Raw genomic sequence first — 27,910 nt, forward strand, 5'->3', positions numbered from 1 at the left:
AGCTGTAAGGCAGCAAATACTTCTTGTGGATTATTGTTCCAAAATTTTTACTCATGACTCTCAACTTTATTAGGCGTTGTCATGTATTTTTGGTATGGTAAATTCCACCCTAGTATACTGGCAGTGGCAAAATAGTTAAGAACCGTTAAGTGATTTTATGTGTATTAAAATATATATGCGTATTCTCATTATTTAGAAAACCCTATTTGCATTGCCATTCATACAGAAGGAAACCCTAATGCTAAGCACAGAAACTGGTTTAAGTGTTTTGTAAGATATTTGGACTGCAAATCTCTCTTCAAAGTTCACGTTGGCCAAGTAGTAGAGGTATCTATGCATCAGTTTTGCAGTGCTAAAAGAGGGTATGTAAGCCCTGGAAGGAGACTCACGGTGAAGTGTCTGTACCTGGATGTGATAGTTAATATTCATATAGGCACTGGTTTGTAGCTCGCTTTCACTAAGGTGGTGGTTAGTGAAAGATCTTACTGCTGGTAGCTAAGGTGCTGATGAACATGCTATTTATTTGTTTTTGCTGAAAATACCAGGTTGAATTTTATTTTCACTCGGGTGAGGTCTAATTCTATCAGAAATACTCTTTCTTTGCATGCGGGCAGCGACTGCTGCAGTTCACACCAGCCCAAGTTCTGTGAGGTGGGAGGGCCGTGAGGCCAACAGATGAAGAGGTTTTCCAGGACCCATCAACCAAACCGGCACTGAAATGGTGTAACAGGAAGATGCATAGGGGCCGTGGCCTGGCTCCTGAGTAAGCTGACTCACTTCCCTAAATCCAAGCAAAGTCGAGTTTAAGCAATATCCCACAGCTGGTTATTGCAGCTACCCGGAACGGGTTACTCACTGTTTGCTGTAGTGGCACAGGGCTGTTAAGGGAGGAGGCACAGGGCCACCAGTGCTGCTTTCTTCCCGTTCTGCTCCTGTGCTCTCCCTTGTGCTCATTGTGAAATCCTTCGGGAAGGCTTGCACTTGGCTGGAGCAGCCAGGAGAGCTGTGCCCAGGCCAGGATTGGAAAGCTGTTTGCTGCAGCACCTCTCTGCTGAGCCCCAGCTTCATTCTGCTTTCCCTGCCTTTTTTTCTTCTACATAGCTATGCCCGCCTCTCTGCTCACTGCCCTTGGATGGCTTTCTGCGCGTGGGTATTCTTCCCCTTCTCTCCCTTCAGTACTTCTCTGGTGAAATCAAACTGTAACTCTTCGAGAAGGCAGAGCCCTATTCCTATGCCTTTGCAGAACCCAGAACTGGCAATAAACACCGGGGCTGGCTGGGCAGCTGGCACGCTCACCCCCTCTGCTGCTACAGACATGGTGCATGGCTGCAGCGGGACCTACGTTCACGTTCCGCCCTCCACTGCCTCTGCTTTTGTGGTCTGGAGCTATTGCTGAGCTATAAAATGCAGGTGGGTTTCAAATGACAGGTTTCTGGCCCAAGATGATGATCTGCCCGGTGTGTTGGGAGTCCTGACTTTGGGCTGGCTCCCAGGGCTGCCAGCGAGGTGCACTGGTCCCAGCCCCACCTCCCATGGACCAGCCTCTGCTCGCAAAGGCAACTCACCATCCCCAGAGAGGAGCTTCATTCCTGAAGGCTGGGACCCTCCATGTCCTTTTTAGATAGTGGAGCGCTCCTGCCAGGACAGAGAATAACTAATCATAGTAAGTGTATTTTCAGTGTTTTTCAGTTTGTTTTGTAATACTGCAAGTGCAAGTGGAGGCTTGTGCCAAGTTTAGCCTAGTTATAATGCCATATATTACTCGCTCACAATCCCTCCACACCGTTCTCAGCTGGCTGCCTACCAACTATTAGCAATCTGACTCACCATGAGTGAAATGAGTTCCTGAGAAAAGCAAGTGTATTCCCAGTTCTTGGGACGCTTATTCCGATACATTGCTTTTCCTTTGCAGAGAATGCCACAGCCTTGCATCTTTTTCTTTCTCTCCTTCCTGAACAGTGTTGGCTCCCGTCATGGTTTGGGCTGGATTGGCCACTGAAATGAAGGGCAGATGCTCTCCCCCACCTCCCTCTCCGAGGAGGGAGAGAGAGAGAGAGATGTATAAGTTTAGGAAAAAAACCTAAACTACTTCAATAAAATATTAATAATAAAAGGAAAATAATGAAATATATACAATATGTACAAAACCATATCAAGCTCCCAGGATGACAATCACGTCACCGGCAGGCACTGGGAAAGTCCCAGGCTGGACTCAGCAACGGACAGGAACTGGATTCCGGATCTGGATTCAGGAATGCACAGATCAGGATCAAAGGCAGACAAGCAGACAGAGTCCTCTTCGGATGCCGGCCATTGAAGAAGAGAACTGACCCTTTGATCCCTCAGCTTTTGTACTGAGCATGGGGCAGATGGGATGGAATACCCTGTTGGTCAGTTTTGGGTCCCCTGTCCTGTCTGCTCCTCCCCGCAGGTGGGACCCCTCTACGCTTTTGAACCCTCCAACGGGGCAAATAACAAAGTGAACTGAGGTGGTTGTTATAGCAATAAGTACAAAGACCCTCTCTGCATACCATTCCTTGGCATAAATTACAAATAATCAGGTTTTATCACTGAGAAGGAACAGTGTCTCCATAATACGTTGTCAATTTCAGAGAGTTCAATTAGTTAGAAGAGGTTTAGTTAAAAAGTAAAATTACTGAACAGAAAATCGGTTGTTTTACCTCCTTGGAAATACGTGCCTGTACAGAACAGCTGTTGGCAAATTCCTGTCAATCACAGGGTTTGTCATTGCCTGTGGAAAACTAACAGTAACCACGAGATGAAGGTGAGACTAGTGTGGAGCCGGAGCTCGAGCATGTGGGGTCAAGTTCTTGGGGGTAGGGACAAGTTAATTTAAGGTGAAGGAGGGATCGGCTTTCTAAGTAACTTGTACCGGCATCTTGCTTTGGGACCCTGCATTGTTCAGGCAGGGTGCAAGGATGTCCAAGGGCTTATCCATCATGAGCTACCAACTTTATCTAAGAAAACAAGTTTGTTTAGGTGTTGCATTCTAGCAGTGACAAAGGAAGAAAGGGTGAGAAAACCGAATGAGGGGGTTGGTACTTCCAAAACCCTGCTCCCTGATGTTTACCTCCGACTGTGGCATTACGTGACAAAACTCCTTAGCGAACAGAGACTGAGAGGGCAGTTTGCTTTCTCCTAACCGTGTCTTTTCTGTAGAGAGCCCATTAGGGAGCATGATTTGTGCAGTTTGTATCTAGCTCTGACAGAGATGCTTCCAAAGTGCGTAATTTTTGCGTACAGTTGCTTTCACACAGAATAGGTGCTTTTGACTAACTCTCAGTGGAACTGTGCCCGTGTGATGCTCAGGTATGTGCGTGCGCACGCGCACGGATCATTTCCTTGCCTCTGCGGATTGCTGAGTACAAGGTCTGCCCCAGGCTCCCACATGGTGATGTAGCATGATTGCACATTACCCGTAATTTTAATTTTGTTCACCGCGCGGCTGTGACCGAGGCAGCCGTGTCACGCCGTCAGCTTTGCATCAGATGTTGCAGACACAGCACACAGCCCTCCAGGCCCCTCTGACTAAACTGCGGTGATGAGGTTGGAAGCCAAGCAACAGCTCAGCGTGAACTTGCTGAGAATCAGAGCAATGAGAGCAAGGAACCCGCCTGGTTTTCAGCTGCAGGACTACCGTCTCTCGAAGCAGATTGCTCCAACGGAAAGGAAAAAGACAGCCAAGTGAGAAAGAGGGCACTTTCCAAGTACCTCACTAACACACTTCAGTTAAAGCTTACTAAACTGCCACACCTCCATGTGTTTTCCCAGAGTACCTAATAACAGTTAGCAGCAGCATCACTGCTTTGCTAAATCCTGGCTATTCTCATTCCTCCATGAGCCGAGAAAGCGATGCTGAGAGGAACTTTACATTTCTGCTGAACTCTGGCAGAAGGTGCTTCGCTCTGTTTGTCCCTTGTGCTGTCCTGCTTCCGACCTGTCCCGTCTGTGTCTTCCTACAACGTGGGCATTTCCACACAGCCGCCTCCGACCCCTCCAGCAAGGCTGCAAGATGAAAGGGAAGAGAAACTGGCCACAGCCCTGGATGAACAGACTGGGAAACTGACTCTGTGGCACATTAAGCTGCGCAGGGGGATATTTCTGTCTATAAATACTTTCTATAAAAAAGTATACTTTTTTATACAGAATACTTGCTATAAAACTCTGACCATCTGCGCAGGAGACTAAAAATTCTGTATTCTGAATGCAGAGAGGCAATTGTTATGGCAAGAGTCGGTGCCAGCCTGACCCAGAGCCTGTCTTTGATAGAGGGACGGCTGCGCTAGACCTGCCCCAGTCCATGGAGTGTAGCCGGTGTCCTAAGGAGCTCCTGTCCCACTTCAGTGATGGATCAGCCGCTTCCGTGGTCCTGTCTGTTCTGCACTGTGTAAGAGCAGGGCGTTCACAGCAGTGTGGTGTTTGTCCTCTGCTTGAAGGTTACCGAGTCAGTGACTAACATGTCACTGGGACTTTCCTATTTGCTGCTGTTTCCCCAGCTCTTAGACATGGGGGAATTTGCCATAAGCTGAAGAGTTTGAGGTTGGCTGCTGCTCCCCAGCTCAGCCGCTGCTGGTTTCACTTGCAGTGAGCCACCCACACGGCAACAAGAATTATAACAGGGCGAGAAAGCACTGGGCTGCCTTCTGGAGGTAGAATTTCCACACGTGGCTCAGGGTTGTAACCAGTCCCTGGTTCTTGTCTTGATGGCCTAGAGAGTTGCTGTGAGCACTGGGTCTGCACTGGCCGTGGTGGCCCTGAAATTAGTGCTCTTGGCCCTTGGTGAGTAGCCGTCAGAGGTCTGGAGGAGCTGGCTCTGGCAGGCTCATGCTGTGTGGTGTTCATCAACCAGTCCATGTGTCTGACAGGCTCTGGGCTTGAAGGTTGAGCAGGGCAGCTCATTGCTGGGTGGTCTGCTCCCCCAGTGCCTGGCTGAGCTGCTCCAGAAGCACATAGTATGCTCCTCCACAACACGAGGGAGGCAACAGAGCCATCAAGTGCCTTGTTTCCTCCACAGGGGCAGGAATTAGGGTCCATAGTTTGGCCTGTGCCAATTCCATGTCCTCATTCTGAGCTGTGCTGGGCCCCTGTGACACCGTCATCTGGAATCATCGGGGATTCTTCCCTCTTCCCACAAAGGTCAGGCCACCTTTGCCATTCTTATGACTTGTCTTATAAACCTCCAGCTGTGCTCCCCAGTGTGAAGGACCAACAGGTTCAACTGCTGTCCATATTGTCTTTATTTTGCATGTTATCTGCCATTGTTTTAGCTTCTTGCTGCTCCTAGCACGTTGCTTTCCAACTTCTGCAGGGTAAGGAGTGCAGAAACTGGGCTGTGCAGAGCTGGCCACAGAACAGCAACCAGGGAACCCAAGCAGCTTCCTTGTTCGAGCAAGAGCCTCACACCACAACCAAAGCCACCACGGAGCGTGGAATCCCCCAGCCCTTACATTTTGTAGGAACAACCTTCAGACTCCTTCTCTTGCGGAGCACTGTAAATGTTTACCAGTGCTGAGCTGGGTGCAGATACCCTGATGTGACACAATTTCATCACATTAGTCCCTGTGCCAATAACCCCATGTTTTGGCCTTTTTAGCCTCAAACAAAACAAGCTCCAGCCTTCTGCCACCTTACAATGAACTCCTACCAGCATCATAGCAAAGCCACAGCTTCACAAAACTTGGACTGCCCCAAGAAAGCCTCACAAAGCCTTTTGGCTTCTCTTCACAGAAAGGTATTTTGACTTTTTGGAAACACTGGTTACTTTGGAGCAATCTGTTTCCATGAAAATCCTGTTTATCTCCAATGTTGTTAACATGCCCCAACATTTCGCAAGCTGCTTCTCATCACTCTGTGCATTTGTCCATCCTGCACCCCCATCCCACCTTTTCTCCCAAAGACACAGTACATCCCCGACAGTGACATGAGAAGCCACCAACTGTGTTTGGGATGGAGCCAGCGACGCTGCTGGAGCCTGTGGTCTGCCATGCGACCGATCGTCTCCTGCAGCTCACTGCTTGCCACGTGGAGGCAGCATGCGATATGAGCCACCAGCTTTTGCTTTGAAAGTGCCTCCACAGTCACAGGTCGAATACAGCTGGTGTGTTTTTCACACTATTAGAGATGCCAGAAGCTGTCCAAGGCACGCTCGACTGCTGCACCCAGCCCCAGGTGTGGAAGGCCTGCTGGAAAATCTGGTGGCCAGGCAGCATGGGTGGGGCATGCTGATTTTTGGCAACTGTGGTGAAACAAAGATCCAAGAGGCTCAGGTGAGGCTGTTGCCATAAAGAGCTGTGTGCCAGCAGCACAGTTCTGGTCTTGGTGTGTCCTTGCGAGTGGAGATCTGGGGACAAGCTGATGGATATTGTCTCTAAATGGGTCAGTTTCCGCTAACCTGTGTGAAAGGAGCAGGGAGTTCTGCTGGCTCAGGTGAGCGCAGTAGGAATGTGTGATGGACTTGCTGACCTCTTTGGTCACCTCTTTGGAAGCACAAACATGGAAGATGTGACCTGGGACCAGTCTGAGAATGGCTGTGATAGGGGAGGGTGGAGAGGGTAAGCTGCACAGAGAAGAAAAGGCTGATGCTAACTTGGTGAAGCTGCAGGAACCCAGCTGTGGGGCAGGGCTCTGACAAATGTATGGAGGGAGAGAACTGCCTGTGGGCTATGCAAAGGGGTCTGGGCTCTCAGAGGAGGGTGCTGTGGAGGCTGTCTTGGGGAGAGCACACTTTCCTGTGGGCTGAATGTACATGGTGTGGTGAGGCATCTAGGGAGATGCTCTGGGCAGGTTTTGCATGGTGCAGATGAGGGTGGTAGGTTTGAGCCTGAGCAGGGCTGCAGGTTTCTGTTCCAGATGGTCAGGGTGAGTTCACAGACACAGTCATTCCTGTTTCTGTTTACCAGCATGTGTCTGGTGATTTCCTAAGAGAAGATACAATCCTCTGTGCCTTCCCCTCGGTGTGAGCAAGACGTACGTAGTCACAGCTCTGTGAAGGTAAGTCCTTTTTCCTCTGGTGGGAGCCAAAGTGATGTCTTCCTATTACACCCTTCATGCAGAACGGGCTCAGACTTGATGTATGTTGGAGAAAACAAGAGGCTGAGCCCAATGTTAGTGGCCACGAAGAGACAACTGGCAATGGCAGAAGGGAGGCGGGAGGGCTGGGTGCTGGGGTCTCTGTGGGTGGCACTCAGCATTCCCCAGACAGAAAGCAACGCGCTCTCCCTCCTCTGTGCAGCATCCTGTGGCAGCTCACAGGCTGCCAGCTGAGGGGCTTTGTTGTTTTTCAACCTGCTGCTTTGCTGACTAACACCTCCGCTTTCTGCGTGGCTCATTCATATTTTACCCCATTTCCTGAGCTTTGAGGTGGTTTCTTCTATTGCTTTCCCTTCCAGTAGAACACTGTTACTCATGTCTCAGCTGTTCTGCCATTTTTTACTCATTACTTATCGTAATGTATGATTATCTTCCTCCTAAATGTCACCAGCCAGTAAAGGTGCCTTTGACCCTACAGTTATACCAGGTCTGTATCTTTGATGATGCTGAGGATATTGTTCTAATTCCATTGTGGCAGGAAGAAAATACAGAGGTAGTACTGTTTGTGTGGGTTTTTTTTCCTTGCATCATGAACTTGATAACTGCAAGTGTCACTAATTGTCCATTCTAAAGGAAGGAATTGTCAGCTCTAGTTGTTATTTCCTCTGATTGTATGTGTTCTTGCTGATAAATACATACAGGTGTTGCCCACCTTCCGGTCATGGCAAAATGCTTTTGGGTCACCAATAACTTTAATAGAACCTCCCAAGCCTTCCCTGGTGTGCCTTTCATGCTTGCTTCTTGGTGAATATTGCCATTGCAGGTTGGGCTGAGATTACAGCTGGATGACAGTAGTTGCTTCTTATCTTCAATCAACAATTGAACTGCTTCAGGTCACCTTGGGAGCTGAATTCAGCTGCCCTGACGTGCCATGGAACCTCAGGTGTAGAGGAGTCAGTGCCCAGGCAGCACAGAGTATCTCTGGAGCTGTGTGCTCTTGGGGATGGTCACTGCATGCTGAGCCCACTGACTCGCTTTGTTTCATGCAGGAGCGGTATCTGTGTACTGTGCTCCAGGTGCCAACAAGTATCAGGGCTCCTAGAGATCCTGCATCGTGGCTCTTACCAGGCTGGATACGGTGGATGCAGTCCCTCTCAGTCACTGGGAGAGATCTGGTGGGTCACACTGTGCTGGGTTTCCCGGGACGGAAGCGCTAGGAGTATGTTAAGCATTTGCTCTGGAGGGACAAGACTATTTGTTGCTCTTCACATTGCAGCACTTGCACAGTTTCCCGTGTGCATGCGCACACATGTATAGGCACAGTGCTAGATGACAGAAGAGAATCAATCATTAAGTTTCAACTCCTCTATGTGTGATGAGCTATTCCAGACTTCTGGCAGGTCCTTAATACTCCTCTTGGCTTTATGCTTCACCAGTAGCAAGCACCACAGAAGGGAAACTCTACACATCTGAATTCTGCCAGTCAGTGAAGGATAAACTTTCTCAAATTGAAATTACCTATCTTGGAAAAAGAAGTTCCACCTGCTACTGCTGCCCTTTCCTAGGGCTCATTACCTACCTTCAGTCCTATCTCTCTTTCCTCGTCTCTATACAGTAAACCCCTCCATGCCTCTGACTCATCCTGGGAAAAACAGATGGTTTGGACCACTCAGGCCAGGGCAGGTGTATTGTACTTGGACTGACCAGCCATGACTTCCCCATAGCTATAAGGGAAATTACAGATATCTGAGGAGTCCTGAGGTCTGGGTAGGAGCTGGCCCCGACTGTCTGTGCCTGTGCTGCCCCAGGCTGGGTTGTGCTGTGCTGTGCCAAGTCTTCGCATCTCCTCTCGCAGTAGGGGCAGTGGGCTCAGCAGATCTCAGGGCTGAACATAGAGCCCACTCACCCTGCACCCAGCTGCTTTGTGCCCGCTTTGCTGCTGCAGTCTCCTTGAGTTATTCCAGCTCTTTGTTCTTTACCCTCCTACCACTATGCCACGCTGTTTGTGCCAAGTCGCCTCCATAGTGCGGCTCCTTTCCCTCCTGCCCAGGGACCCAAGGAGGATGCATTGCAGCCCCTTTGAAGGTATGCGGAGGTGAGCTGACCTACGCTCCCTCCGTGTCAGCCTTGCAATCCGCAGAGCCCCAGCCCAGACACAGGCTGCAGGCAGGAGATCAAGGTAGGGGTGAGCCCTTCTGCCTGTGCAGGAGCCAGACCACCTCCCTGCCTGCGGTCTGAGGGTTGGTGCTGTTGCCCTGGCCCCAGGGGCCGTTCCCCAGGGGACAGCTGGAAGCAGAGCACAGTGGTACTTGGCTGTCTCTGGTGTGATACACGCCCTACTATATATAGTTGGGCTTAACCATTGAGTGCCTTGACACTGATGCCTCCCCACAGGCTCTAACTCCACCAGCCCCACTATGACCTTTTAGGTCTGAGGCTTGTGAATTTTTATCTGCTCTCCCACCTTTTTCTCACATAAGAGTGAGAGAGCAGAGCAATACAGTAATAAATGTTGTGTGGGTGTTTGGACCCGAATTCATTGCCTCCTCTCTCACCACATCCTTCTATCGGCACAGTAATTCTGATACAGTGGTGACGTCAACCGCCATTTATCACTCTGTATTCCAATACACTACAGCCCTTGGTCGTGCACAAGTAGGCTTTGCTCTTACTCAGTGCTGATGAGATCTACCTGCCTTCCAGCTCCTGCACATGCAGTGTCTGCAGTCACAGTAATGGTTTAGCCAGGCCATGGAAGTGTTGGAGGGCTGAAAAGGAAAGCTGAAAGGACGGGGCAAGGTAATGTCCATGTTTCCACCAATTTTCCCTGCTGCCAGTTTGCTACTGCCTGATATCCGTGACTTCACTGTAAATCTTTCCTATAGCTGATGTGGCCCTTGTGCCCCTGCTGTCACTGCTGTTGGCCTCTACTGGACAGCTAGAGAATCCCTCTGTCCCTCTGTTGCTTTAGCTTTGTGATTAGATGGCAGTGTACGCTGATAATTTTTTTTTTCAAGAAGAAAGCTCGGGTTTGCATATAACTGGTGAACTGAGACTTCCACTGTTTTTTTGCTTGGGTGTAGCTATGACATTTATTTTCTCATGCTTGGAAATACCAGATTATTATTTTTTATTATTAAACTGAGTTCTTAATTAGGCTTTTTTTTCTGTGGAAGTTTTGTAAGTATACACATTTCCTGGAGACGCTTTACATTGTGAGCTAGACTGCATCCATCTTTGGCAACTTATAGCACCACATTTCCAGATCTTTAACAAAAATAATCTCCATAAATGTCTGTGGCTGTATTGGTCCTATTTCGTATTCTCTGGTATATTAAAACCTTGTAGCATCATTTACACGTGCACATCTATATGAATGGCTAATCAACTTTATTACTGTGCTCTCATACACTGTTCTTTAGGGTACTACAGAGTTTGCAGCAATATTGCTTAGCGCCTGTACAATGCTTGACGTTTTATAAGAATTAAGTAACTGTGTTTCAAGGCTGCATGAAGCTGTCTGAGACGTAGAAACTGAAACAAAATGGTAGAAAGGACTTTTCTAATGCCAGACAGGGAATAAGTTCCTGCTTCTGGTTATTGCCCACTGCCATTCTTCTTTCTAAGTGAACAATCTCACAAGCAGGGTGCTGACAGATGGAAGCAAATGGGAAGGGTGTAACAAATGGAGGGATGTAGGAAAGGTACTTAATCATAGACTAAGATTGAAGTTTGCAGAGGGCCTGACTGGAGGAAGCTTCAGAACAGGGGCTGCTATACACCTCTGTGAAGCCATGAGGTCTTCCAGACGTCAAAGACCAAAGAGACGCTGCTTCAGAGCTGCATCTTTCCCAGATCTTCCACACACACATCCGTGTCTTGTCATAACAACATGGAGCACAGCCAGGAGGTCAGACACACATAGCACTGACACCTTCTATGGTGCTCTCAGAGGTAGCAGTCCTTCCCCACCATATTGAGTTAGGAGAACTGTGTAAGAAGTGAAGGAGATAAGCGTTGGACTTATCTGTGGGCACTGGCACAAGTAAGAGATGGGACAGGGGAGTCCCAAGTGAGGAATTATTGTCTCTTTGCTTCACCTGTGCTAGCAGATCCTACTGCTCTTGTCCTATTTTCACTATTGTGCTCTTATTCAGGAAGCTTCCTTCTAGATTACAACCTTGTATGTTAACCTCTCTCCAGCGTGTAATGGCAGCCTCTGATATCTCCATGAGATCTTCCCAATGAGCTACTTGGGCTTGTTGCTTTGACTTTTTCCTATTCATTCCTCTCTGTCCCATTGGATTGACTGTACTCTTCTATGAACAGAGGAAGGAAAATAGGGAAGACGCTTTAAAGAAACCACATTCCAGGGGCTAAAAGCAGCAAAGACTTCCCTTGCTTTGCTCTAGCCATTTAGGCAGGAATGGGTGTAAAATGAGGGAGCTACAGAAATATCAGGAACATGACACGCTGAGGGCGCTGCCAGCTGGATTCTGAGACAAGCAGTGGGTCTGCAGAGCTCTCTGAGGGCCCAACCCTTCCTTCCTCTGCTGAAGAAGAGGCAGCGAGTTGCCTATCTTGGCCAAACACAGTAGCCGAAGCTGTGAAGTGTGACAGTCACAAAGCAAAGCGATGCAGGGCACAGTACGAGATGGCACTAGTCCCTTCTGCCATCCAGAGCCTGTGCTGTGTTACAGTCCATGGCAGGGCATGATGGACTGAGGAAGAACAGCAGCAGCCCTGTGTGCTCTCCCAGGGTGGGAACAGGCCCTTTTGGGCAGGTTGTTGGCATCCTAAGATGGGGAACCCTGAATATTCTGAGCCTGGCAATAATAGGTTCTAGGTATTTCGTGGGGAGAAGGATGATTTAAAAAGGCAGTGGAGCATGTATCATGTCTCTAGGGCTAGGGACATGTAGGGCCCAGTGGTCGGTTCATTTGGCACAGCTCTTCTGTTAAATGTGCTGCAAGGAACAAGGCCCTTGATGCTAGGATGTTGTGAGCAGATGCTGCATCAGGAGACTGCCCATCTTGAGGGCATCTTGTCATGGTGCAGACAGCCTTAGCATGAAATCGGGTGAGTGGGTTTCAGATGGTGGGATAACAGGGTGCCTTCCTCAAAGGAATGAGGAATTGGAGAAGAGCAGTGGAAGGACGCGTGGGAGCACGAGGTGGGTTTAGGCAGTGGGCTGTGCCTTAGTAATCAGGGACTGCACCACCAGAAGTCGTGGTAACAGCAATAGTTATTATACAGAGAAAACTCGGAGAACTGGGACCAGAGGGGTCAAGAAAGGATATTTCCCCACACTCCAGCCCTTCTTTCTGCATTTCCTTGAGGAAAGAGATATTATTTTTTTCTGTCCCGCCACTGGCAGCAGGCGAGGGAGATCAGCAGGGCACCTGGGGCTCCTTGCTGAGCTGGAGCATGTGCTTCATCTGCAGGGTATGTTGGCAGGAAAGGAGGGGCAGCAGCAGGCTGGCGGCTCCCACCACAGGGCTGAGGTGCTGCAGCCGGGAGGTGTTTGTGGCCCCTTCTGGGTGAGCCTTGCTGATCTCATCTGGACACTCTGCTGCCTTGAGAGCAAGTCTCTGAGCTCACGTGGGGCTGCAGGGGCTTTTTGGTGGCTGCTAAATTTATTTTGCTTTCGTTATTTGAGTAAACCTGGGAAATTTTTAAACACCACAAATGTTCCCCAAGTGGGAGAGGCCTCGCTGCTGAGTGACTGTCTGGGTGTTTGCTGCTGGTGGGGGAGGTACAGACACACCAGGACCTGGGTCCTGCACCTGGGTTGGGGCAACTGCCAGTATCAGTACGGTCTGGGTAATGAAGGGACAGAGAGTAGACCTGCTGAGAAGGACTTTGGGGTACTGGTGGATGAAAAATTGGACATGAGCCTCCAATGTGTGCTTGCAGCCCAGAAAGCCAACTGTATCCGGGGCTGCATCGAAAGCAGTGTGGCTAGCAGGTCGAGGGATGTGATTCTGCCCCTTTGCTTCACTCTGGGGAGACCCCCCCCTGCAGTGCTGCCTCCAGCTCTGGGGCCCTCTGCACAAGAAGGCCATGGACCTGTTGGAGCCGGTCCAGAGGAGGCCATGGAGATGATTCAAGGGCTGGAGCACCTCTGCTGTGAGGACAGGATGAGAGAGTTGGGGCTGTTCGGCCTGGAGAAGAGAAGGCTCCGGGGAGGCCATATTATGGCCTTTCAGTACTTAAAGAGGGCTTGTAAGAAAGATGGAGACAGACTTTTTGGTAGGGCCTGTGGCAATAGGACAAGGGGTGATGGTTTTAAACTAAAAGAGGGTAGATTCAGACTAGACATAAGGAAGAATTTTTTTACGATGAGGTGGTGAAACACTGGCCCAGGTTTCCCAGAGAGGTGGTAGATGCCCCATCCCTGGAAGTGTTTGAGGTCAGGTTGGAAGGGCTTTGAGCAACCTGATCTAGTTGAAGATGTCCCTGCTCATTGCAGGGGACTAGATGAGCTTTAAAGGTCCCTTCCAACCCAAACAATTCTATAGACCTGCACCAGGCCCTGCCAGGAGCTCTGGGTATCTCTTGGTGGCTGCACTTCTCACCCAGCCTTCGTCCATATCACTTTTAGAGGTGTCTCTGTGCAACCTCATGCAGGGGTTTTGCAGAGCTCTGGGTCTCTGCAGAGTCACTCTTGTGTGTCTGACAGTGTCACTGACAGTCTTACTGCTCTGTGGCATGGCACATGGGCTCTTCCTGCCATCTGTGCATCCTTGCAACTTGCTGCCGACAGAAGTATGTCCCAAAAATAATACAGGTTGCTTCTCCGAAGTCTTGTCCCCAGGCAGCCTAGCCCATTTCAGAATAGCTGGGGAAAACAGTGCTGAAATCTGTATCAGGTATCAACAGTGAATATTCTGCAGAGAGAACATTTTAAGTCTTTCTGGGCACATCTGCGTGTTTCTGTAAATGTTAAATACTGTGAAAACACAGCCTGAAAGTGTTATGTGGCTTGAGGGCCTGGTCTTGGAGCAGGGGCTGTGGGCTGAGCAGGCATTTGTATGTGATGCTGTTTCCTCGTATTGTTGTAAACATCCTGCTTTCCTCTTCTCTGAAGACTTTCCTGTAGGTTCTCTTCACCAAACTGTATAAGGACAGCCTTCCCCTGAACTGAGTGCTTCTCAGTGCTTTTCTTCTATGCCACACAGGGGGCTAGTTGTTTGGGGTTTTTTTGTCTCATCTGCCTTCCTGGAGTCCCTTAACTAGATATTTCATGCCTATTTAACCATGGGTAGGCCAAATCAATGAGTTCTCACAAGACTTGCTCTTACAAACCCACAGTGACATTCAGACTCTACTTGACTAACTTACTGTACAGTTGTTTAAGCCACAGCAATGTCACTTCTCCTAGTTGCAAGACATTTCTAGTTGCAGGAAACCAATGAAGAAAAAAAATTGGTTAGTTCTTAACCAAGTGCCTTCCTGTTGCATGGATAGACTGAGGCTACAGTCACTCTGCTGCTCTCTCTGTGCACATGCTGCTGGCAGGGAGTGGAGATTTCACTGGCCTGGTTTATGGCCAGTTGGCAGGACTGTTGGTCACTTGTCCCCTTCGCCCATGGAGTAGATGCAAACAGGAGAGCTGAGATGACTTGCCTAATTCAGGCACTTTACTTTTAGGCATTTAAAAGAAAGCAAGATTAATTCCACCTCAACCTTCAGCATATGGCTGAGCTGAACTTTTAATTGGTTGTTTGGGTTTTTTTAAAGTCAGTTTGTTAGGTTTTGGTTTTGTTTTTTTTTTTTTCCAGGACATCCAGTCAGAACCGACATGAAGAACAAACTGTGGCTCCAGAGTATTTCCTTCTTTCTTTTATTGCAGTACAGTAAGTTCCCAGATATCTCTTCCGGGCTGTACACCCACAGGATTTATCTTGGTGGCTGTTGGTGCAGGCTCTGCCAAGATGTGCATGGCACAGGGTTGCCATGGGACAGGAAGCGCAAGACAGGGAGAGGGTTCCATGGGATAATGAGTTATGGAAGAGGCTCTGTGGGCAGTGGAGGACAGACACAAGAAGGTGCAGAGCTCAGCCAGACTGCATACCTCTGCAGGGAGCAGCACCGGTGGGGAGAGCTTGCCATAGGAAAGGTTCTAGTGGCCAAGACCAGGATATCTCCAGGGCTCATGGCCACTGTTGGCAGGTTGGCCAGGGCCAGTGGAGTGAATATCTCATGGCCCTGAGCAAAGGGGGCTCAGGACTGCGCCGTGCAGACTGTCGCTCCCCCTTTCTTGCTGGTTCCTCCCCACCATGCAAGCTTTAGCTGACTCAGAGCTGACTTTCTGAACAGGTCAGCTGGACAGAAAAAGGCAGCAACAACAGTGTCTGCAGGGAACAGGTGCAAATTTAGCATTTTACACGCTGCTTCTAGGCAGAGCGTTGGACCTGCTCCAAACCTAAATTAGCAGAAAAGATTAATTCAGAGTTATACCTTCCTGCCATAGAGTACCACTGGGATGCCTGGTCTGAATTTTGTGTAACACAAGCCAGGGAATTACCCTGTACTAATTTCAGTTTGGACCCAACTAGATCTTACTGTTAAAAGTATTTGATTTTTGTTTCTGAAGCTGCCAAAGATGGACAAGTCATCCTAGACCTAACTGGGTTTAGGATGCTTAATTATTCCCTTCCCAGTAAAAAGCTGTCCTCTTCCTAATTTTGTTAACAGATTCTTGCCCAAAGATACACTTGCAGCTTACCAGCTACCTAGGAATAGTAGTCCATTTGACTGATTAACATAATAGCATAGAAGAATGATAATGAGCAATGCTTATTAGCTTATTAATACTTGCTGACGACTCTGAAAGAAAGCAAGGGTTTTATAACCCCATTTTTGTAGGAGGATAAGAATGTTGTTCAGGACTCTGTAACAAACAGTGCTTGTACCAGGGCCCTTGGAAGAGCCTACTGAGGGCTCAAAATGAAAAGTTAAAATTTAATGAAAATTGTAGAACAAAATTCTGAAATCAGCGTGAAATGACAAAGTCAAAATGAAACCAAGTGACAACCACATAGTTTGAATCCCTTACCGTTTAATAAAGCATATGTATACCCTTGGGGCCAGTCTGTTGCAAGTATCCCCAAATTTCTGCCGTCCCCATCCTGACTCTTTGTGGGGAGGTGGTGTCTTGTATGCAAATCTGAGTGCTGCCCAGAGCTCACGTAGGGAGAGCAGTGTGTGCTCTGATGCAACAGGACTAGGAAGGGACTTTTGTGATGAGTGAAGTTAGTGGGGGGAAAAAAGTTGGATTTTGCTTTCCTTTGAACTTACTCTGGCCTAGAACTAGGCTGCACTCTCCCCTGGACGTGCCTGCTGTGCACTGTGACGGTAAATGCAGAGACAACTTCTTTGTGAGGACTGTCATTTGACCTGGATGGTGGAACAAATGTTTCTGGTCCATCAATGCACACATTGCCTGCATTCCATGCTCACTGTTCTCTGCATAGAGCATTCTCTTTAACTGTAAAATGTGTTGAGCATATCACATAGGCCTGCTTTTATCTTGTGCAAAATCTTCTGAACAAAAAGCATGTTTGACAAAGGGAAGGTAGGAAGCAGGGAGTGCAGTTTCTCTAGCCAGGCAAGCAGCAGAATGACAAACTCCCAACACGGTTAGCATCAGAGGGCTTGGGTGCCTGATGGCTGTGAAGTAAGAAGTTCCCATCAAGTTGGGAGCGGCCCTGATGGTAGCCTTGGGCTTAAGAATGGATGTAACAACCTTGAGATCTTCCCCTAGATGATGACAATTTTATTCCCATCAAAAAGGGGTGATTCTGTACACGTGAGAAATGAATAGTCGCTGTGGCAGGCGTGGTTTGCACCAGCATGGCATGCTGCATCTCCCACAGGCCTTTCCTCGCTGGTATTTCTAGTGTAATAAGATAAGATAAGTTTGAAAACTCAGTCACAGTTTGGGCGTTTCCTGGTATTTTGGCACGCCATTTGCTGCAACAGCATTTTTAATAGATTTTTGTTTGATACTTATCTTGCTGTCAATTACTTGCCTCCCTGTAGAGATGAAACATGTTAGGCTCCAAGGCTTGGAGACTTTTGGGGGGCTGGCACAGAGTGATCTGCTCCCTTCAGTGGGAGCCCTGAGGACTGTGTATGTTGATACAAAGTTCTGCTTGCTTCATCATGACAGTTGATATTGTGTTTTCTCTTTCCAAACCTACAGCTACATGTCATGAAAACCTCACTTGTTTTGTGGACTATGTAGAGACCCTGTCCTGTATCCTGAGAAACGACTTTGGTGCCAGTTCATACAACCTCACTGCAACATGGTACGTCTCAGTAGGATGAGCAAAGCGTGGTCAGCAGGAACTTCCAACATGGCCATAGCACAGTGGTGTCCTTCTGTCCTCTTTGTTAGGTAGAATTCTTGTTCTTGCTGCCATGCTGGTTTTTATTTGGTTCCTCACACTCCAGTTATCAACTGGCTTCTCCCCTAGCAAAGGATTCCTGTGCCCACTGACTGCTCCACTGACTCTGGCTTCCTTGGCGTTGTTTTCTCTCCTGCCCTGGGAATACCTTGCCGTTTATCAATGCCATTGTTATCATTGCCATTGTTATCAATGGGCTTGTGTGTGCTGGCAGGGCTCACGCAGCTTGTCCAAGCCCTGTATGGCTGCTGTGCTGCCCCAGCAAGGAAGTGTATGCAGCCCTGGGCAGTGCAGCCTTGTTGAGTGCTTTTCCTTTCCACAAACACTTTGGCATCGTTTTCCTGCTTCTCTCAAAGATGTTAAGCTGAGCAAACAGCACACACACAAAAAAAAATCTGTCAAAGTTCAAAGATAAATTTTTGTTTTAACATGTTGCTTCTTTTTTTGTTTGTTTTTTCCCTTATTAATTTCTATGCCTGGAGGTTCAGCAACAGATTAGTCCAACTGCAGCATGTGGTAGATGTGGACTTGTTTGTTTGTTTTTGTGGTTTTAGGGTTCCTGACCAAGAATCAGAAAATACTGTGGCTGCCTGCCATCTCCTGCAATTCTCCAGGAACACCAGTCACACACAGTACATGTGCACAGTGGACATGACACTTCTCCTGGCAGATCTCAAAGTCCAGGTGGACGTTACAGAGATAACTGAAAGGAAGCACGTGATTTCCAAAGACTTTTATATGGCAGAGAACAGTAAGTACAAAAATGGTAGATTTGATAAATACTGTCTGTCTATCTGCTCGGATAGTCTGGGCAAGGAGTGAGCGTGGCAGCCAGTGATGGGGGGCTATGTTTGGTGTGCACTCACTTACACAGAGACTGTGCTCTAATTATCACTATTGTAAACTACAGAAACATTTATGCTTGAGGCTGAGCTTAGAGCTAGTTTGGCCCTAGCCTTTTCATGGGGAAATTCCTTTACCTTTTCATGGGGAAATTCCTTTTCCCCCTGAAGCAGTGGGAGATAAATTTCCACCTTAGACCAGTCTCATACCTATCCTATGCAAGTGTTTGTTCTTAGCTAGAATCTAAAGGGCAGGAGGAATTGCTCTAATTGCAAATGCCACAAGAGTCTCAGGAAGCTCTTGCAGTGGACATCTGAACCAACATGACATTATTGTGGATGGCACAAGGTGTCCAAGACACAATGGAGGTGGCCCTTCCCCTTTCTGGGGCAATTCCTAACCATTTCTTCTGCATGCCAGGAAGACTGAGTGCAATCATATAGCTGACTTGGTGGAATGCTGGTGTATTCTGAGTTGTGCAGCATACTGTGAAGAAAAGAGGTGGTTGGCCAGGCAGAGATGTACCATGCGGGCATATGGAAAAGGATTTTTCTACTTGGATTCTTCTGAAATTAAACTTTATGTGAGAAGTGTAATCCTTCTAACAAATGCCATAACATTTCAGGAAAGCCCCTTGCGCCCACTGACAGACTATAAACTGGGTGGTGGCGCTTTGCGTGTCTCCTAAACGTCCCCGTACAGAGGCATCGTAGCTCAGTGACAGACCCTGCAGACTAGTGCTAGAGTTTGTGCATTACTACTTTTTGGTAGATGAAAACACCCTGCAGGGGATACGAAAGATTGTGTTTTAGGCACTTGCATGACGCCCAGCATTTGCACTGGGTTTATGCAGTGTCCACTAGCCTCCTTTTTTCCTGATGCCTCTGTTACATTGAGGGGTATTTCCCTAACTGTGCAAGTGCCCATGACTACACAGAGCCCTCCTACGTCATGAGAAGAACATGGTGCTCTACTCCTTACATCTCCCATGAGGTATTAGCCCCTTGTGCTATCTCCTCCTGCTCCTTAGGTGATAAGTAAGTTCAGAGACAGGCAGAAGGCATGTTCAGAAAAATGTGTGCCTGACTTAGCTATGCTGCTGAGGTGTGAGTTTCTGTGCATGGCTGAGGACCGCTCAGCCTGAGAGGCAGAAATGTTGGGGATGTTGTCCTGTGTAGGAGGGCCTACCTCTACCAGGGCAGTTTTTCTCTTTACTTGCTCTGCATTGCTGATGCCATGCTGAGGCACCTCTTGTCTGCGGTAATGTTACAAAGGGTAACACCATCCTGTTTTACAGTCAAACCACAGCCTCCGTTCAATCTGACCGCTGTGTTGTCAGAGGGTTACAATATTTCTTGGGAAACCATCTACCAGAACCCTGCTTTCTACTTTTTGAATGAGGAGCTGGAATATCAGCTGCGTTATAAGAGAAGGACTGACACCTGGGAGGTGAGTGAGATGTCAGTTTACCATCAAGTGGGATGTAACAGCAAAGAGGCTTGTATTAGAAATAGTGTGACCAGCAGAAGGAGGGAGGTGATTGTCCCCCTGTACTCAGCACTGGTGAGGCCACACCATGAGTATTGTGTCCAGTTCTGGGCACCTCAATACAAGAGAGATATCGAGGTGCTGGAGCGAGTGCAGAGGAGGGCAACGAAGCTGGTGAAGGGCCTGGAGAATAAATCTTATGAGGAGCGGTTGAAGGAGCTGGGACTGTTTAGTTTGAGGAAGAGGAGGCTGAGGGGAGACCTCATCACTCTCAACAACTACTTGAAAGGACATTGTAGAGAGGTTGGTGCTGGTCTTTTCTCACAGGTAATTAGCGATAGAACAAGAGGGAATGGGTTTGAGCTGCAGCAGGGTAGGTTTAGGCTGGACATTAGGAAAAAACTCTTCACAGAAAGAGTGGTCAGACACTGGAATAGGCTGCCCGGGGAGGTTGTGGAGTGGTGGTGTGTTTAAGACTCATTTAGATCTGTTAAGGAGGCCAGAACAACCAGGACAGGAGTGCTGGTGTGAAAGAAGGGTTTTCATGATTTAGAAATGGTGTCTCTTTGCTTGCCTGGACTGAAAACAGGCAAAACTGAAAAAAGAATCGAGAAGCAGAAGTTGTTTGAGAAGTACTAGATCCTGTGGAGAAGGCTAATGGTTTATTTGCTTTTCATGCTGCTCTGCATGGAAGGATCCCCTCAGGCCCCATGCAGCTACTGACCAGCCAGAGCACAGAATCATAGAATCTTCATGGTTGGAAAGGACCTTTGAGATCATCGAGTCCAACTATACACACACACAAAAAACCCCTACAATCTCTGTCACTGCATGAAAGCAGAGATTACTTTGCAGGGCTCCTCGCTGTGCAGCAGTGAGGGTAAGGTGGAAGCAGTCACCCCAGCCCTGAGTGTTTGGTGTTTAATCCTTCACAGACTGAGAAGACTAAAGCTGTCCATGAAGATAAACGGACACTGGTAATCCTGCCATGGGAACTCCAGGCGAACACTGATTATGAGTTCCAAGTGAGAGCCAGACCCCGAGAAGACACTGGCTACCATGGATTTTGGAGTGAATGGAGTTCTCCGCTGATGTTGAAAACCAGCCCTGCCGGTACATACTTCCAGCTCTCCTTGTTGGTCCAATGTCAGAGAATGTTTCTAGAACTCTAATCAAATCTAATTACTAGACTATTTAGAACCTGTTCTAACGACAGGCATGTTTAGCTTGCTTACTCAGCACACAAATCCCAGGCCTGGGCTGATATGTGCTGTCTGTATTGTCCTTCTCACTGTGCCGCAAAGCCCACCTCATAGTGTGGCCCATGGGGTCTGGGGGGGCTGGCTGTAGCTTTGGTTGCCACAGCAGGAGTGCAGCCTCTAGTTTTCTTTCCAGTGTCAAACATCCAGGGTCCTGCTTGCAGCTTTCAGAAATGGCTGGAGATCTAGTAGAGGTGCCTCCACTACTGGGGCTTATTGCCTTCAGCTGAGGGGAGAGTCTTTATTCAAATGGAGCAGGGCTTGTTGACCTTGGTGGAAATGCAAGGTGAGCCTGAATGACCCTGTCCCTTTCTCCAGCAGTGACGCAGACAGCAGGCATGGGATGGCTGCTACTGTGTGGTGCTGTCGTGGCAATTGCTGCCTCAATCACAACCTTTCTGGCGAAACAGCGGAGGTAAGAATGCTTCAGGAGGCTGGAGTAAATGCTCCAGGAAACTCCCATCTGAGCACAAAGGAAAAACCTCTTTACCCTGAGGGTGGCAGAGCCCTGGCACAGGCTGCCCAGAGAGGTGGTGGAGTCTCCGTCTCTGGAGACATTCCAAACCTGCCTGGATGCGTTCCTGTGCCACCTGCTCTGGGTGACCCTGCTCTGGCAGGGGGTTGGACTAGATGATCTCCAGAGGTCCCTTCCAGCCCCTACAATTCTGTGATTCCTATTCTGTCTTCTTAAAGATGGGGTGTTCACATGCAGCCTTCTTTGCACCTTGTATAGCCATACACAGACACAGCTATGGGCCTGTGAGGGCCAGCAAAGTATGGTCTCCAGCTGGTGTACTACCAAGAGCGCCTTGCTTTTCTCTGGGGCTGTGCTGCCATGGAGCTGGCTGGAACAAGACAATGGCACATGGGGACTGAGCAGGGGCCACCCAGCCTCCTGGGCTGTTCTCCTGGTCCTGTCTGTGCTCTGCAGTTGCCAGATGAGAGACCCTTTCCAAAGCTGATGCAGGCCCCTCAACACTGTTGTGTGTGCAAGTCCTGAGGGCTGGGGCCCCACCTCCTGTGAGGCTCACTAGAAAGGCCATTAGGTGGCTCTCACAGCACAAGACATCCTTGGATCCTCAGCCACTTGCTAATTTGTGAGGCCAGTGAGGCTGGGCAGGTGATTTCAGCTGCTTGAATTGGATCCAGAGATGCCTTGCTTTGCATTTGTAATGTGTGCTTAACCCCAAAGCCTTTCTCTTTTCTTTTCCAGCTTGTGGAAGAAGGTGGCTTGCATCCCAGACCCCGCTCCCTTTTTCAAACCTCTTTACCTGGTGCATAATGGAGATTTCAAGGTATAAATGGGCTACACAAGCGCGTGGAGCACATGACAAAGTTAAACTAAAAGGCCCGTCATGCTATCCTGGGCAAGGGATTCTCATTAGGGCGGTGGGAGGGGGAATCTATATCAAGGGAATGGCAAATGGCTCCAGATATAAGGACCAAACCTTTCCAGTGTCTATTCTGTGCCACGAAGGCCTTTATCTGTGCTGCTTATTGCCTGTAGGTGCTGTCTCAGTAGGTAAGCTGAGCTCATGTGTGACCTGTGAAGCCTGGGAACCTGAAGGGAGAGGACAAAGGGATACTAGGACAGTAACTGGGGTTTTTTCAGAGTCACTCATACAGACAATAGCTATGCATATCATCCTGGAAAGATGGCTACAGCTTTGGGGGCAAATAACTGCTGTGTGGTAGTGCAGTGCAGCTGTCTCCCTATGAAGGAAGTATCTTTGAGTAACTTTGTCCAGCCCTCCCAAACTCTCTTCTCATTTAACACCAGCCAAACTTGTTCGTGTGACAAAATGGCTTGCAAAGACTGCAGAGTCTGCTGGAGTTCTCAGGATACAAAAATAAAAGAATGCTGAGCTTCTGTAAGTAATTATTATATTAAGCTGAAAAGCAACTCACAATGCCATTATCAAACTGTAAAAGTGCTGGCATGCGAGCACAGACATCACTGCCTCTTTCTGAACAAGTTCCTGTTGTTACAGCAGCACTGATCTGAGACACTTCAGTGTCTGCTTTTTGTTTCTGCTTTTTCTTAGACCCTCTGGGAGTGGGACACCAGCTGGGCCCTAATGATCTTCATGTACTTTCCCACTACTGCATGGCTGATATTTGCAATTAGGTGAAGCAAGGAGCCTTGGATGGGTGCCACTCAAGCTGAAGCCTGCAGTGACTGTCTCCCTTCCTTCCTGCCTTCCTCTTTCAGCTGTATTATGGCTTCCCATATCTGCACTAGAGGGGTACTTGCATCCTCTTGGGAGGCAGGTGGCACGTTCCTTGGGGAAAGGAACCAGGACCAGGTGGACTCAGTGTGGGAATTCTTGAGAGTCACGGGCTAGCGCTCACAGTGGAAGTGTGCCTGCATGCCAAGAGCCATGCTCCGCTTGGGGTGAAGCCACGGACTTCTCTGTTCTGTGGGAATTATATTCCTGCTAGTTTTCAGTTGGGCTGTTCAGTGCTGCTGGGAAGGGAATGAGCCTCAGTTGCTAAAGCTGAGTTACTTCGTGATAAATTTGCAGATTAAAGCAGCAGTTGCCCACACAGCCACAGCACAAGATGCACAGGCAGGGGTGTCAAGAGGATGTGGTGACATCACTAATATGTGAACAGACTCGTCATTTTTGGCTGGCAAGAAAACAATTGATGTAGGGCTCGTTCAACTGCATCCTGCCTGCATCAAAGCAAGTGGTTAGGTTATGTCTGTGAATAATGATCAGCAAATTACACTAGTAGTGCTCTGCAGACAACAGTCCCCGATTGGGTAGGAAGCAGTGAAAATGTCAGAGGAAAACTTAAGGCATAAAACGAGAAGGGAAACCAGAGGAACACTGTTTTCTCTTGTGTGTACGTGGGCCCTTAGATTCATGTTGGGCGGGAATTTGCAAAGAACTGTCAAGAAGGAACAAGAAATATTCTGCCTACTCAATTCTCAGAAAGGGATTTCCTGCTGTTTCTTTAAATAGCCTTTCGCACCTTAGGTGCCCTCCTGTCCATTACAGCTTTAATAATAAGCTTTTTGTAGCGTGGGTTAAAAATAAATTAAAATAGACTTGGTGCTTCCCATGTAATGAAGACTTTTTCCATGCTCTATGTCAGAGGGTAATAAGCTCTGTCTTGCTTTTCTCTTCCCAAATACTTTGCTCATGTCTGGTTACGCTGAGTGCAGTTTGGGACAAGAGGCTGATAGGATTAAGGCAGTCTGACAGCTGTGGCAACACTCAGCTCTCATGCAGCACTGTCAGAAGCCTTCACAGTGTTTATAAAGCTCACCACTGTTACCTATTTTAATGCAGCAGAAGGTGGTGCACTTAAAAGAGCCTCGACAGAGCTTAGCCATTGGGCAAGTATCAGATGGAGCAGCATCAAGTCTTGAGCCTGTGCTGTGCCCAGCCTCTGGACTGCAGAATCCTCTAGTAGGAGTTACTGGCATTCACTAGTGGCGCATGCCTGAAGTTTGCTGTGATCTGAGTGTCTGATTCAGTGACTTCAAAAAGAATAGAAACTTTTACTTTTTCGTAGATCAGAGAAACCCAGAGGTGCCTTTACTCCCAGATGTGACTGAATGCAAGGGGCTCATGATCTACAGATAACAGATGGCACAGGGCAGAATGTAATGCTAATGGTGATTCAGAAGGGCAAAATTCAATGTGTGGCACTCCCTAATCATCTGAGTAACTGTTATCTACAGCAGGTGGTGGCTGTGGCTCTTTGAGGTGCCCATCCACTGCCTACCCCTACTTCCTTCTTGTTGCTGTGAGAGAAAAGGCTGGTCTGGGGCATGGCTGCATACAGAAGATTAGGAGAAGCCTTGCCCTGACCCCTTCCCAGGGAACTGAGGCGAGGGAAGTGACAGAGGAGGTCTATGTCTGTGTTGGGTGCAGATGCAGCACACAGGGAAAAGCTGACCATCCTTCCCAAGAGAGGCAGGGGAGTCTTGGTGGCTTGCGCTGGGACCTCTGGCTGATGCGTGAAGGAATGCTGCTATGGGCAGTGGCATTCTTTGCAGCATAGAGGAAACTGCAAAGCCATGCAAACCTCTCAGAGCTCAATTACTTGAGCCAATTCTCCTGCATTCGCCTGTGTCTAGTAATAACAGGATCTCATACTCTGCTAATTTGGAGGCATCAGTGATTTTAGAGTTTGACTTTGCTTCTAAAAGCATAAGAGCTTTGGTCATTTCTGTGGAACCTCAAACCTGATGATACTAATCTCTCTTTCTCTCTCTTCCCCCTGTCTCCCTGTATGTCCTCTTATGTAGAAGTGGGTTGGTGCATCCCATACGAAAATTACCTTCGATTTCTTTGAATGGGGAATAGTCCTTCCAGAAGTCCTAGAAGTTTACGCCAAGCGTCCTTCCAACAGCACTTCACAGGAGGAGTTGCGTGAGCTGAGAAAAGATGTGCCTTGCAAGCCCTGTGTGTCTTGCCTGACTGCCCCAGGTCAGGACAGCCAGTCCCTGCTGTCTAGTGTGAACAGTAGCAGTGGGACTCGGGACCAGTCATACGGGCATTTGTCCATTGATACCGTGACTGTGGCTGATGAATTTACACCTTGTAACTGCCAGTGCAACTGTAACCGTGTGTACAGGGGACACGAGCATACCAGCAAGGAAGACAGTAGTGCTGGAGAAACTGGTTACCCCAAGGTTAACGTTGATGATGAAGACAGAAAGATATCTAGTGACTTGCATCTGGCTGACCTAAGCACACAAGACAAAATACTTGCTTCAGGCTCCGTGTCCACAGACCATCTGAGGAGTACAAGTGTCCTAGCCCACCAGCAAGTAGAAAGGACTTTGGAAGGAGGGATGGGGAGCATCCTAGAAGCCCTTTGCTTGCAGCCTAATCAGTGGGATTTGGGAAATCCGGGTTCTCTACCTTCTCCTGACGGTGAAAGTGTTTCCTACAGTGAAGGCTCTTGTGACTTCTTCCCTCACATTGCAAGGCCTGGTGACAGTTACCCTATGATCTGTGTAGATTTGGACACTATTGACAGTGGCTTTGTGGACTCGGACTGTGGGAGTCCAGTTGACTGTGAATTTGAGCAAAACAGTCAGACCAACTGCGGGTCTGAGGGGGAGGACTTTCCACGGAGCTACGTCAAGCAGTGGGTCTCCTGTCACTCTGACAGCCCTGTCAACGGGACACAGACCAACTAAGGACTTGATGCTGCCTTGCAGAGGGCAGGGCCCTTTCCCTACTGTGCCAGGAGCAAAGTGTTAGCAAAATTCAGAAAAGAAACAAAGTTTACTTTGTGTAAGCTCTATTGCACATATGGACTGCTAGGTCTGTAGAAATATATGTCTATTTCTATTGCCACTTATCCTGTTAATGTCTGAAACTTGACATGATTTGATTTTTTTCCTTTAGAATCCTAGGTGAAACCGCCTTACAATGGCAGAAAAAGCAACCGTACCTTGAAAATTACCCTTTAGCTTATGTAGATGTGCAAATTTTTTTTCACAGTAACCTTATAAAGACTACAAAACTTTAAATTATTTTCCCTGGTATCCTCACATGATTTGAGAGTTTGTATGTATGCGGAATCTTAGAAGCATAGTTCATGGCAAGCATGTTTGTTACATTAAAGCTCCTCTACCCTTTCCAAACAACACAGGTGGTGTTATCTTTCCAATATCTTTGGCTCTTTAAACCCAGCTGTAATATTTTGTTAATTATGGAGGGTCTGAGCCCTGTCCATGGGGTATCATAAAAAACAGTTCTCACATAATCATCACAAACTGTGTGTCCAAGAGACCAAACACAGCTCAGGTTTCAGAAAGACTTTGCCTTTCCAGGAGGAGCCCTCAAAGGAAAAGTCTTCAAAACACATATAATTCCAGACCAGCTTTTGCTACCAGGGCTTTCTACTGAATCAGCATCTCTCCCAGCATTTTCCAAGCATGTTAACTGAAACATTAAGCAGCTTTTAGAACTATGCAGAAATTTCAGAAATATTGTCCTACCTGGATGTGCCTGTAACTCCACCTTCTGCCTTGGACCTTGGTCTGCTGTAGTTAACAGGTCAGTAGCACAAAGTTTGAGCAATTTCTGCTAGCTAATAAAGCCAACCCTGAAACTTCTATTTGCACTGTAACTGTGAATATGTTTCCCTGTGACATCTCTGTATCTCTGTCTTGTTTAGGATAATTGTCTTTAAAAGTTACCGTAACGCTGATATTGAATGTGAAGACCTATATCTTATGTAGGCATAGTGATACTAAGTGCGGGGCTGCCTGGCTCCAGACCTTATACTGAGAGAACCTTTATGGTGAATGATGTGTTTCCAGTACAGTAATAATCTGTTGTTGCTGTGATACCAATAAACTTTCTTCCCTCTCCCCTGTCTTCCCACCAAGACCTTTAGCCAACCCCACAGCTCCCTAAACAAGAGGGAGTGCTGTAATGAAGATAAGCTGTTTCTTTCACAAGTGAGTGCTGGGAGACTACTTCTGTGCGTCCACATCCCTGGTTTGATTGTTCAGAACAGCCATGGTCTCTGCTGTGTTGATTTTGAATCTATGGGGCTTAGCTTTGCTCAGGTTATTACTCCCTCAATATACCCCTAGCTCAGGGGCTTCCTGGGCACTGCTCCAAGATACCAGGTTTTTTGGTTCCTTCCCTCCTTATGTTCCATTTTTCTTGTCACCTTCTGTGATACGTCATGGGAGGTATTGCCTTAGCCCGCTTATGCGTCCTCCCTGCTGTGCCGCAAGTACCAGTACCCTGTGTGCCCTCCACGAGGCAGCAGAGGATTGAGCCAACTCCTGCTTCCTTGTTGATGAGCTGAGCCTGCCCCATGCTGTTCTTCAAGATCTGCTTGTGTCCTCCTTATGCCTGTGTGAACGTG

General features: G+C 48.1%; 1 protein-coding gene across 1 annotated transcript; it reads left to right on the forward strand.

The window, feature by feature from the left end:
* The first annotated feature begins 9,687 nt into the window (after positions 1–9,687).
* Positions 9,688–26,666, forward strand: IL21R (interleukin 21 receptor). Its single transcript, XM_074597482.1, has 9 exons — positions 9,688–9,849; positions 14,835–14,909; positions 17,261–17,366; positions 18,020–18,216; positions 19,606–19,757; positions 20,732–20,909; positions 21,374–21,470; positions 22,269–22,350; positions 25,320–26,666. Exons 2-9 carry the CDS (start codon positions 14,855–14,857, stop codon positions 26,217–26,219), a joined length of 1,767 nt encoding a protein of 588 aa, XP_074453583.1. The 5' UTR covers positions 9,688–9,849; positions 14,835–14,854; the 3' UTR covers positions 26,220–26,666.
* Positions 26,667–27,910: the final 1,244 nt, after the last annotated feature.

Source organism: Larus michahellis, chromosome 8, assembly GCF_964199755.1.
Source record: "Larus michahellis chromosome 8, bLarMic1.1, whole genome shotgun sequence".
NCBI lineage: Eukaryota > Metazoa > Chordata > Aves > Charadriiformes > Laridae > Larus > Larus michahellis.